Source organism: Urocampus carinirostris, chromosome 3, assembly GCF_059441175.1.
Source record: "Urocampus carinirostris isolate Australia breed hairy pipefish chromosome 3, RoL_Ucar_1.0, whole genome shotgun sequence".
Taxonomy (NCBI): Eukaryota; Metazoa; Chordata; class Actinopteri; order Syngnathiformes; family Syngnathidae; genus Urocampus; species Urocampus carinirostris.
The window spans coordinates 49,940,331-49,953,788 of NC_142351.1; the positions used below are offsets into that span (position 1 = coordinate 49,940,331).

At 38.0% G+C, this 13,458-nt stretch overlaps 1 protein-coding gene across 1 annotated transcript in view; it reads left to right on the forward strand.

Moving 5' to 3' along the window:
* Positions 1 to 13,458, forward strand: part of sema3g (semaphorin 3G) — a 90,659-nt gene that overhangs the window by 60,968 nt on the left and 16,233 nt on the right. The window contains exons 5-10 of the mRNA XM_088332250.1: positions 3,479 to 3,569; positions 6,729 to 6,845; positions 9,434 to 9,576; positions 12,242 to 12,356; positions 12,442 to 12,511; positions 12,641 to 12,785. Of these exons, the coding sequence (XP_088188376.1) occupies positions 3,479 to 3,569; positions 6,729 to 6,845; positions 9,434 to 9,576; positions 12,242 to 12,356; positions 12,442 to 12,511; positions 12,641 to 12,785 (681 nt within the window). The remainder of the gene's footprint in view (positions 1 to 3,478; positions 3,570 to 6,728; positions 6,846 to 9,433; positions 9,577 to 12,241; positions 12,357 to 12,441; positions 12,512 to 12,640; positions 12,786 to 13,458) is intronic.

The window sequence follows — 13,458 nt, forward strand, 5'->3', positions numbered from 1 at the left end:
TTATTGATGCCCAGGATGCTTCGATAGCGGCCTTCAGCTCATTTGCATTTGTAGGTCTGGTGTCTTTCATCTTCTTCTTAACTATACCCCACAAAGTCTCGATGGGGTTCAGGTCAGGGGAATTAGCAGGCCAATCAAGGACAGTGATGCCATGGTCAGTGCACCAGTTACTGGTGGTTTTGGCACTGTGGGCAGGTGCCAGATCATGCTGGAAAATGAAATCCTCATCTCCATAGAGCTTTTCAGCAGATGGAAGCATGTAGTGCTCTAAAATCTCTTGGTACACAGTTGCATTTACTCTGGACTTGATGAAACACAGTGGACCAACACCAGCAGCTGACATGGCTCCCCAAACCATTGCTGACTGTGGGAACTTCACACTGGATTTCAAGCAACTTGGATTTTGCTCTTCTCCAGCCTTTCTCCAGACTCTGGCGCCTTGACTTCCAAATGAAATGCAAAACTTGCTTTCGTCTGATAGAGGACTTTGGACCACTCTGCAACTGTCCAGTGCTTCTTCTCCATAGCCCAAGTCAGACGCTTCTTCCGTTGTCTTGAGTTCAGAAGTGGCTTGACCATGGGAATACGGCTATTGTAGCCCATTTCCCGGACACGTCTGTGAACTGTGGCTTTTGATACCTGGACTCCAGCTTCAGCCCACTGTCTTTGAAGCTCCTTCAAATTCTGGAAGCGGCTCTTCTTCACAATTTTGTTAAGGCTGCGGTCATCTCACTTGGTTGTGCAGCGTTTCCGGCCACATTTTTCCCTTCCAACAGACTTTTTGTGGATATGCTTTGAAACTGCACTCTGTGAACAGCCTGCTCTTTGTGTCTTACCCTCCTGATGGAGGGTATCAATGATGGTCCTCTGGACAGCAGTCAGATCAGCAGTGATTTAGTTTACTGAACCAAGCTGAGTGTTTTTAAGGCTCAGGAAACCCTCGCAAGGTGTTTCGAGTTAATTAGATGATTCAGGTGATTAGTTGAATAGCCTACTTGTATACTTTTTCATGATATTCTAATATTTTGAGATAGGATTTTTGAGTTTTCTTAAGCTGTAAGCCAAATTCAGCAATATTCAAATAATAAAAGGCTTGAAATAGTTCAGTTGATGTGTAATGAATCCAGAATGTATGACATTCTTGTTTTTTTAATTGCATTACAGAAAATAAAGAAGTTTATCACAATATTCTAATTTTCTGAGACAGTCCAGTATATATATATATATATATATATATATATATATATATATATATATATATATATATATATATATATATATATATATATATATATATATATATATATATATATATACATATATATATATATATTTATATATATATATATATATATATATATAAAAGGCAATGCTTCATTAACTGATTCTATTCTTTTTTTTTGCTGGGGACGCATCGTGTCAAATCAACGTGCGTCCCCGGGACGCAATCTTTTTGACACGAAATTGTCATTATTATTTTTTAACAAAGATTTACCGCACTCCAAACTTTTCGTCAGGCAGATCCGCCATCGTTGTTTTGGTTTCGTGGTTCGCGTTTTCGTCTCCACGCCGATCTCGAGTTAGAGTTGTGTAGTGAAAGTCCTTCTCTTTTTAGAGAACCGGCTTTTTCGGCTCAACTCATTAAAGAGCCGGCTCTCAAACGGCTCACTTGCTTTGATGCATTATATTACGAATGATTAGGTTGTATAAAGAAGTTAAGAAAAAAAGGAAGTATAAAAGGAGAAAATGAAAAAAGATAGGTTTGTGGTGATCGCTTTCAATCAGTATATTACCAACAATAATTTAATACAGGAAATAAATTAATAATTTGAATAAGAAAATGTATTATTCGACTTAATTATATTTGCATGTATTTTTTCCTTCTACAGTGACTTCATTTTTCAACTTTTTTTATAATAAACCTCACTCATGTCAACTCAGTGTCTCACAACAAAATATTCATTAACAACATATATGATATAAGGAAACACATGTACAATATAACATGTTAAACTTCATAAAAAAACATGTTAAAAAAAACCATTGTATTTTTGTAAGGGAAAATACGACAGTTTGTAAGGGCATGGAGCACACTAAATTTTGGGGACTCATAGATCTCTGTTGGGACCCATAGATTTTTGAGCATTCGAGTCCCCGGGACCCATCACTTTTCAGAGGTAAAATGAACACTGAATATATATATATATATATATATATATATATATATATATATATATATATATATATATATATATATATATATATATATATATATATATATATATATATATATATATTATAGATGGATAGAAAGATGGATAGACATTATTTTAGATTAGATAAATAATGATTGGGCCCAACTCTAAAATGTCCGACATTAGTGTACTTCTGAAAGTGTCAGTGAATCAGTTAATAAAGCATTGCCTTTTCCTAATTAAAAAATCGTATATATGTCTCAATTCCCAAACTGCAAAATTTAATATGCAGTCTTCAACCTCCTTTTTAATATGTCATGTTAGAGCATGGATGGGCAAACTACAGCCTGCGGCCAACTTCAGCCTTTTTAATCCAGCCCGCTGAGACTAATGTTCAATAATGATCTACCCCAAGAAATTGTTGTTTTGGTGCCACTCTTCTCCCCTGTGTCCTTTTGTTACCTCCGTCTATAAAAGTCACTTTTTCACAAAGCATTATTGTATACAGTGATCCCTCGCGATAAGGCGGTTTACTTTTCATGGTTTCGCAACTTTGTGTTCTGCATCTGATTGGGTAAACAGTTCCTAAGAGAGTCGGTATTGGTAATACATAAAAAGGAAATAAATGCTTACAGGTACAGTACTTTTATTTCTTATACGAATGTATTGGCACGTAAAAACGGTTTGCTTTTGTGTTTAATTGCTCAATACAGTATTCAATTGTATTAAAAATATAAAGGTTTCGACATCCCCGGATTTCACCTTTCATGTGTTGTTCTTGGAACATAACCCTCGTGATAAACAAGAGTTCACTGTAATGGGTCAACGTTCAAACATGTTTTTCCCCATTATTATTCTGCATTTGTGTTTTTTTCTCATGTATTTATGTAATTTATAGAGAGGTTTATCACATTTTATGGAAAAATCACTTTTGCGTTTCGAGTTTTTAAAAATTGCATTTGAACAAATTAAGTGCTTAGAGAGGGCCATAAAAATGACTTTTTTCCAAAATGTATTTGATAAAAAAAAAAACAACAACAATAGATTAATATGTAAAGGTTTTTTTTTCTTTGCCGATCTAGAAATTAAAATCAATCAATCAATAAAGCAATCAATCAATCAAGCGAGCAATCAATCAATCAATCATTATTTTTACCGACTGGCCCAGCCCCTCTGCCAAAATGTAACCGGATGCAGCCCGTTACTCCCAAAAATATTGCCCATCCCTGTGTTGAGAGGTATACTCATTGACCATTCCAACATTGTGCTTCTATCTCTCACAGCACGTCTTCAGTATGGACCCTAAGAACGTGGAGAATGGGCGAGGGAGGGTCCCGCATGACCCCAACCTTCCATTTGCAAGCACTTTTAGTGGTATGTTGATCTTCTTGTGCTCACTGCATGTCCTTGATAGCATGTTGCAGGAACAGATGTAGGAATTGGGAATGGAGGAACGCTTGCTCAGCACTGTAATACATTTTGCCATGACCGCAGGGCCCCTTGCCGTTTGGAATCCTCTTACAGTTGTAAACGTTTTGAGTCTGTCTTCTTTCTGAGCTGCATGTGGGCGAGGAGAAGCACGTCAGAGCATTACCAGGTCGATGGTGATTAATGAAGGCGACGTCTGCAGGGCTGATTATACAAACGGAATTCTTCTTTTTGGCCATGTACACCTTCTAGTTGGGGTTCTATGCTCTGCTTTGATAATGGGGCCCCGTGTTGTGGATTTCTCTTGAGGGTAATCCCTCTCTGGTTTATCAAAATGCTCCAGTTTGATGACTCGCCTTTGACCCAGATGTTTTGGAAATCTAATGAACAACCTGTTGGCTTCTAGCGGGCCAATGTTTCTGTATATTCTCAGATGACGAATTAAGAATGTTGCTTCGTATGTGTTGCATTTTGGAAGTCATCTTTTTACAGGACAGTGCAGGACCTTTCAATACCGTATATAAAACTAGTACACTAGGGTATTTATCTACTCACGTATTTTCCTTCCATTTATTATTACTTGTTTTTTTACTGGTAACCTCAACTCATTTTTTTCAAACTGTGGTATATTATCTTGTTAATGTTCTTGGCACTTTTCAATTTCAATGGGCATTTCACATGTTGGTTAAATCCCTTTTGGTATAATAATAATGATACACTGTACCTTAAAGTGCCTTTCAGGAAACCCAAGGTCGCAGTACATATAGTAAGACACAACATTAAAGCAAGAATAAAACAAAAGTAAAACAAGCAAGTAGTATATAGCAAAAAAAAACACAGTAGAGTTAAAAAGGGGCAGTATATCAGGCAGATGGTCAAGAAAAGGCAAGTCTAAAGAGGTGAATCAGAATTTGAAGGTGGACAGGTCGCAGAATTTCGGGTGTCAGGTGGCAATGAGTTCCAGAGATGGGGGGGCAGAGTGGCTGAAAACTCTGCTCCCCATGGAGCTGAAGCATTTAGCGGGTATAGTGAGATGGAGGGGGGAAGATAATCTGAGGATGCTGAGATGGCGTGGCAGTGTCAAGGAGGTAGAGAGGGGCAAGGTTATAAATTTGCATATAGGTGTAGAGCAGGATTATGTAAATGGTTCAATGGTAGATTGGGAGCCAGTAGAGTTGCTGAATGACAGGGGTGATGTGATGGCGAGAGAGTTTTTTTTGGTGATGAAGCGTGCAGCAGTTATGGACCAGCTAAATTTTATGGAGGGACTTTTCAGGTAAACCGTAGAGGAGGCACTTGCAGTAATTGAGGCTATTGTTTGGTGGATGAGGGAGGGGTGGAGACGGTTGATGGAGCGCAGGTGAAAGTAGGATGACCAGGTGATGTTGTTTGTATGAGAGTGTGCTGGAGGAGAGTATGCTGTAGAGGATGACACCCATACTCTTGACCAGAGGGGAGGGAAGAACTAAGGAATTGTCAACGGAAAGAGAGAAGGAGTCAAATTTAGAGAGGGTGGGTTTGGTGCTGATGAGAAGTAGTTCAGTTTTATTGCTGTTCAGTTTAAGGCAGTTAACGGTGAACCATGATTTTATTTTAAAAAGGCAAGAGTTGAGGTCAGGTGGTGAGAGAATCGAGTGGGTGTGCAGGAAAGGTGAAGCTGGGTGTCATCCGCGAAGCAGTGGGACTAAATATTAAATTTCCTGAGGATATGGCCTAGGGGGGGAAGGTAGGTTATAAATAGGAAGGGCCCCAGGACAGAGCCCTGGGGCACACCTGAAGAGACCTGAGAGAGGTCAGAGGAAAAAGACTTGAGTTGAATAAATTGAGTGCGGCCAGAGAGGTACGAGTGAAACTGGAGGGGATGAAACCACTTTACTGACACAATCCAGATTTAGTTAATAATATTTAAAAAGAATTCCGTCACCCAGAAATTTAAGTTTAAGTTTCATCGAGTTATGTCCCATTTTTTTCAACGTGTCATAGTTTTCCATATGTAGAGAGGCAAGGAGGAACCGAAATGACCAATTATCTGGGCGATTTTTCCGCTATCAGCCCAATATCTTCTTTTTTTGTCGTTATTGGTCTGATAAGTATTAACCTGATCATTTTTGTGCATCTTTAATGATAAAAGTCATTTGTTAGTCAAAAATTAAACACAGAAATGATCACAAATGGTTGGATTGCTATATCTATTTCAGGCTTTCTGAAATTATTTATTTTATTGTTTCTATTTCTCCTCCTAATACTTCAGCGGCAATACATTCCATAAAACTAAGGAAAAATAGGCATTTTTTTTACGAGTAAATGAATGGAGTGAAACCAGACAAGATAGTCAAACGGTTGGTGGAAAACTTAACAACTAACAGCACTTTGTCTTTCCTCTTATTCATCAGAAGGCAGGTTTTGCTAATTACATATTGATAAGACAATGTCCATGTAAAGTGGTTTTGCAAAGTGAAAATATTGGTCTGGATACGATAAAAAAACTCATTGTACTGTACTGTATTTTTGTTAGTCAAAAAAATAGAATAATCTGCCTACTGGCTTTGAAAGTTAAGCTTTGATTCATAATAAAAAAGGAATTTTAACAACATTTTTATCATTTAAAGGTTTAGTTTTAATCATTTGTAACTAAACTTATTACGACAATTGCCTTCTGTCTAAATAAGAACAAAACTATATGAAGAGTAGAAAATAAAAAAAACAAATATTCTCGTTTTCACTCTCTAGATTTTTGTTTTCAGCAGATGTAGTGACACAAAAACAGAGCTGTTTCTCACGCTTTATGAACGAAGGCTTCCAATTCTCAAGACATGACCGCTTTGGATATTTTCTGTATTTTTTATCTTCTTTCCCCTGAGTTGTGTAAAGTGAGTCTGTCTCTCTTGGTCTCAGAAGACGATGCATGCAAAAAAATTGTGTTGAAGGGTGGCCTTTGGAGTGTTCTTGCAGTTGAGCTCCCAATCGGATACGTTGGGTTTCCGCTTCCCTTCCATAGCTCATGTCATGTGCTTGGACCAGAATGTTTAAGTGTCACCAACAATTTCCTCATTGCTGTGGACTTTTTCCTCTTGACTGCCTTTTTTTTTTTTACGTTCGTTTTAGGTGGGGAGTTATTTACGGGCCTGACGGCAGATTTCTTGGGAAGAGACTCTGTGATCTTCAGAAGCATGGGCGGTCGCTCCACAATGAAGACGGAGACTGATCATAAAATCCTTCATGGTAATGTTTCATCAGTCTGTCTTTGACTGTACGTGAATATTTTGTCTTTGTATTTTGAGGAATATATAACCAAGAACCAACATCTGAATCTATGGCAATAAGTATACCATATTTTTCACACTATAATGTGCAGCACCCTCAAAAACTAGTCTTTTTTGATACTGTTTTTATATATAAGGCGCACTGAACTGTACTGTAATCACATACAACTAAAACTACAGTAAGTGCTAGGATGGCATAAAACAATGAATGCATTTAAATAAAAAATATTTATCTCTTAAAACATAAAATCACATTATGATATCTGGTTTCACCATTTGAATATTTTCAGCAACAATTAACATGATAATCACAAGAGGGTACTTGAAGAGCACTCTGTATGTTTCTCAAAAGCAGAATAGTTACCTCATACTGTCATGGTTGCCATAACGCTCAATTGGCCCTGCCCGTATAGTGCCAGCTGCAGCTCGTTGAGAGATTGACTTTCTGTTTATATAAAGCTCAGCGCTCTCTTGCTTCACTGTCAGCCCGTCAAACGAACCTCTGCCCTACAAGACGTGGGTTCTGTTTTCCTGTGATCTCTCCAGTCCGGTATTGTTCCCGTTTATTATTGTCATGTAATTTCGGGTTCCAGTTTAGTTTCCGTCTGTTCTTGTCCTGTTTATTATTTTCTACAGTTTTTGCTCCCGTCTAGTTTCTCCTGTTAATTCGATAATTCGATATCCCGATCCGTTATCTTTCCTGTCTGTCACTTCCTGTCCGGTATCGACCCCATCTGTCCGATATCAACTCGGGCAATTGGAATCGGTCTCGTCGGTCTCTGGCTTCTGGTCTTTCCACGCCAGACCGGCTACCTAACGTGCATTACTCCCCATTCCCCATAAAATAAAGGATTGTGTGATAACGTCATGCAATTGTGTCCAGTATCTGTTCTGGTTCTGACACATACAGTATCATTTACCTACAATTCAAACAAGAGCAGGTAATTTTGTGCAAAACATTATTAACAAAAATCTTTATTTAAGTAACAACAATGCGCTTTACTTTTCTGGACAATTATTTTCCAAAGCAACAACAGAAGAGGAATACAAATGAGCGTTTGAATGATGTTGTCTTAACTTCCGTTGAAGTTCTGTGCTTCTCTTTTGTTTCCTTTTATCTGTAAACACTTGACACGTTTACCATATGAGGACAATCGCAGACACTTTATATTTTTCTCAAAGGCAGAACAGTAACCATATGGAGTTAAATTTAAACTATGCATTTCCAATTTAATTGACAGTATTTTACAGTATATAAGGTACACCAAATTATAAGGCCCACTGTCAAATTTCTCACGAAAATGTGATTTTTAAGTACGCCTTGTAGTCTGGAAAATACGATAAATATTCTCATTTTTTTTTCAATTTCTCAGCAACATCAGTGATAATTTATTCATGCAAAAATATTGCTTTTTTGTTAAATCAACAGAAACTAATTTGGAAGTTGTAATTTGTGCAAAGATGATATACTAACATAAATCGAATCCTAATTTTACTTGCCATTTACTTCATTCATTTGGAATGAGTGTTGGTCAAAATGTTGAAAAACTAATTTAAGTTAACTTAATCTATAAGGAGTTGATATGCAGAGCTACCAAACATTGGTCATGCACCGTAGATTATGAAAAAAATTAGTTGTAAATGACGCATGGATAATACATGGTTCTCCCGTTGTTTGATCCAGTGGTTCCAAAGTGGGGTGCATGGACCCCTAGTGTGTAAAAATGTCTTTCCGGGGGGGCGTAAAACAATGTCTGAGTCATAATAACTACTTTTTCTGAAGAAGAGAACAAAAATTATCCACGGCGACTACGACAGAAAGGAAGAACTCATCGAAAAACAACTTGCCACCTGTCAAAAACTTAAAAACAAGTGAAACAGAAGCTTTTGGTGTGAGGGGTTGGAACTGTTACCAAAGCTCGCCAGATCATCCTCGGAATACTAGGTTTCATTGATTACTATTTATGTTCAAGTGTGGGGCATGGTTTTTAACTCTATTAGATGTGAAGACAAAAGCACAAAATCGTCTAGAAGCTCATCATGATCTTAGAATTTGGCTATTCAGTATTGAACCACGTTTTTGCCTTTTTGTGCAAAAATAAAAAGCAAGAGCACCTGAGCTGCTAAAATTGACTATTTATTTGTACCAGAATGGCATAGCTGTGTCCAGCACTACACCGTTGGTGAAAGTTGAGGTTGGGGTTCCGGGAGCTTTTTGAACACTGGGGTTCCGGGCCCAGGTTGTCTTTGGGATTCACTGAGTTTAATGACATAAGAACCTTCAATAAAGATGTATTTCCGTCCCTCTGCATAGAATGGTTTAATTCATAGTAATAAATACAATAATAAGAAAAAGGCTTATTGAATATACAGTAATTGCAGGTCTTTGCACTTGAATATTGACTGCAAGTGAATATTTTGACTTTGTGTTTATAGGAATATATACAGTAACCATAAAATAACAATGGAATTAAGTTAATTTTAGAGGATTTCAGTTCAAATAAACCCCTTAAATGTACTAATTTTCGTTTTCAATTCTTCTACAAGACCCAAAGTTTGTAGCTGCACACCTCATCCCTGACAACGACGACAGAGACGATGACAAAGTGTATTTCTTTTTCACTGAGAAGGCCACGGAGGCGGGAGACAGGGACGAGGCCATTCACACACGTGTTGGACGAGTCTGTGCTGTGAGTTCACCTGCCTAACATCTATTCATTTATTGTCAGTCTAATTCCCCTCTATGACTATGGTAATGTAAAATAATTTCTGTCAGTCGTTCGAAAGAACAAATCTATTTAGTAAGCGGATCCATTCGACACGTGTTTTCTTATTTTCTTTGTCCATTTAAGCTGAGTTCGCATAGTAAACATAGTCTTCCCATGAGTGATTCCCGAGTCTCCAAGACCACCCCTCACCACGAGGATAAACCTCGTCTTTCCCACATGCATTTCCTTTGGAAACAAAGAATCTGTCTTGTGTGTTTAGACTGAAATAATGAAGACCCGGTGGTCAGGTGTATTCAATCGAGTCAATCCCTCAGGATCATAACATCTGCAAAGGAAGTGATTCTCGAATTGTAGACTAACAGCCAGGCTGACTTTTTCTGGAGTTTTGGTCTATCCCTGATGGGCCTCAAATTTCAAACGTTAGCCAAAACTTCTTTTGTGATATATAGTGTAGTTTCACGCTCATGCAAAAGATGGCCATAGGAACAGACAAACGATCATCAAGAGAACTCAGGAGAGAGCATTTGATTAAGGTGCCAGAATTGCAAACTCTCTGCTGAGCTTTGAAATATTGACATTTCCCTAAAGTGAAATAAAAAAAACCCTTAAAATATTTACCGCAAAATGAAGCCCTCCTTCCACCAAAGTATACACAGCTGTCACTTTTCACATCCCTCCTCACAATGCTCGGCGATTTTATACATTTATTCAGACTCCTTGCAGTGAACAGCGATATATTGATACGTCAATTGGAACAAACTAAAATATACACACACAGTAGTAGCAATACCTTGCGGATAAGGGAAGTAGTCCAGCTGACATGATCAGGCTCTAAAAGTAATGTATGCTCTTGCTTGTGAGAGCAGATGCTCTGAAGTTGTACATCAAGGCAAAGGGAATTCAGTAAAGCCCCGATATGGGAGACTTTCTTTTAGGAAACGATGGCTGACCTACTTTCGGTTTATTGAACTGAGACCTCACATGCAAGACAAGTTTTGGGTGACGTTAGGTTACGTTCACCCTACAAAAGTGCTTTTATTCGTGTGGTTTTACACCTTATGGGAATTCAATGAGCAGTGTTGGGAATAACCCTACTATAAATAACATTGTTACGTAAAGTCGCTGTTTTTTTCAGTAATGGGGGGATCATACTGATTATTTTTTGTTCAAGGTTACAACGCCGTTACCCTTACTGACAGCCAAAAGCGATGCGTTACTTTGGGTGCAGAGGGCCCAAATGGGGCAGGCCCCCGTAAACCTGACGCGGAGTTTTTCACCCTTCTCAGAATTGGCGTCTACCAAATAGTTAGCGATTACAAATGTAGTATTTACTAATGCTCAGAAAAAAAGCAAATAAGGGCTCAGTTTTGACAGCACTCGACTTGGATCATTCTTGAACGAAATGTCATTGTGAGCCTGCTCTTGGAAATGAAAGGAAGGAGCCGGCCTCCCACCACTCAACAGCTGGTTCCTTTTGAGACACCATTTTCCTCTTATGATTGGTCAATATGCACCTTTTTGGATTCTATGTTGTTGACTTTCAATTTGTTGTTCACAAAAAGTTTAAAGTTGTTTTGTTTTTTATCTTTATTTTGTAGATTCATAAATATTTTAATTATTTTTCCAATGTGTTCCTCGAAAAATGTTTATTCTTTTATCTCTTTCTTCCTTTGTTTTTGTATTTTTCTTCTTGTTTTATTTTCCATTTTTGTCCCTTTTCTTTATTTTTTTCCCTTTTTAAGTCATTACATGCATAATGTTGCATAATGATTGGTAATGTAGGGAATGAAGCAACAAAAACAACCCGAAGAGGCGAGCCTAAAAAGCCGGTTCTATAAAAATAGTCAAAATTCCCATCCCTACAAGTAATGTGCTCAGAAAATTTCAAATTTAACCAATGGCGATTTTAGGTTCAGAGTTTTGGGGATGCTGAGCTACCCAGAGTGTCTGGCTGATTGAAAAAAAAAAGTCATATCACCTAAAGTGATTTAGGATAATACAACACTGTTCATGAGTGTCACTCAACATTTGTTAACATCAAATACCACTTTGTGGTTAGCAGAAACACAATTACTACACCATGCCCAGTTTTTACTCGTTTATTTCTAATAGAGAACAGTACACACACGCACACATGTCCAAAAGAAGAGTCATGGACTCATTAGACAATGATGCATTCTGTTCAACACCTTATAATTCCAGTGGAATTATAACAAAGTACTCATCATTACACACCGGAGCCTCCACAGACTCTGCCGCTTTGCCACAAGTGACACTAGTCGAGCGAAAGACTTTTACAATAGAGTAATTCAGTTACTAACTCAGTTGCATTTTCGGAGAAGTAGTGGGTAACTATCGCTTACTTTTTAAAAGTAACGTGCCAAACACTGAGATAATAAATCTAGGTAATTTATTAATGGCCGTTACAGTGATGATAACAACTTGTCTTCATATTAAAAATCCAATCAAGAACAATTGGGAACATCTTACCCACTGTGGCAAAGATATTAATAAAACTCTCTAAACCTGAGAAGAAAATGATTTGTTGGTGTTCTTTGTGTATTTTTCTCACTTCATTTAAATTGTCCAGTCCTTAAATGTTGTATCATTTTTTTTATCCTTGTAGAATGATGTCGGAGGCCAAAGGGTGCTAGTCAATAAGTGGAGCACGTTCATCAAAGCTAGGCTAGTTTGTTCTGTCCCGGGACCACACGGCATTGATACACATTTCAATCAACTGGGTGAGATACAAATTATTTCATAATCAATAGACAGTCTGGCTACATCCAAAGCTAACTTGCGACCTTTCCCCCCCCACTCAAACAGAGGATGTTTTCTTGCTCAGGACCAAGGATGAGAGGAATCCAGATATCTATGCAATCTTTAGCACTATCAGGTACCTCACAATCAATGCCATTCATGCATTTTATTGTTTGGTCAGTCATATATATTTTCAAGTTTTGGTTTATTACCCTGAGAGTCTTTTTTTTTACTGTCGCGTTGTTTCTCTGTGTTTCCTCGCCAGTAATGTATTCCAGGGCTTTGCAGTGTGCGTTTATCGCATGGCTGATATCAGAGAAGCATTTAACGGACCATTTGCTCATAAAGAGGGTCCGGATTACCAGTGGGGCGCCTACGAGGGTCGGGTTCCTTACCCCAGACCTGGAGTGGTAAGTAGCTCAATCACATTTTTGTAATAAAACCCAGTAAAAAACGTTTAAAACCTGCTTCTCTTCATAAAAAGTTTTAATTGGTTCAATCTCCTGACCCACAAACAACAGAACTGTGCGAGGTGCAATCAATCATCACGTTTGGCAACCAGAGTGTGTAAATAACTCCTGGAAAATCAGTATAATGATAATTTCCCTTCTGAACATTTACTGGCTTGAGTCCAAAAATCACCAACCCATTTGTATGTAAAATATGGCTCTTGTGTAAGCATATGATTGAAGGTCCTCTCACCGTGCGCCATTGTGAAAATGTGCTGAGTGGGAGGTGGGTGGTTATTCAACACTGCAAATGAGGCATAGAAAAGTTCGATATCGGTAAAATAAACTTAAGGCGTGCTGTTGTAATCGCTGTGTACACTTCATAGTCCGTCCACCACGTCGCTGTAATTTCAATTCCAAGACATAAACACGTCTACTCACTATCACGTGGCGCATGCTACAACTCATTTGCTGAGGTTGAATGACTTTGAATTGTTTGCAAACCGTCTGTGGATTTACTTTGCTGACTAGCAAGATATCCAAACTCTGTTTCCAAAAATATACTGCAAAATTACCTTTGCAGAAGTGACAGAATGAATAAATTCACCATTTAGAATTTAAAAAATGAGGTAAT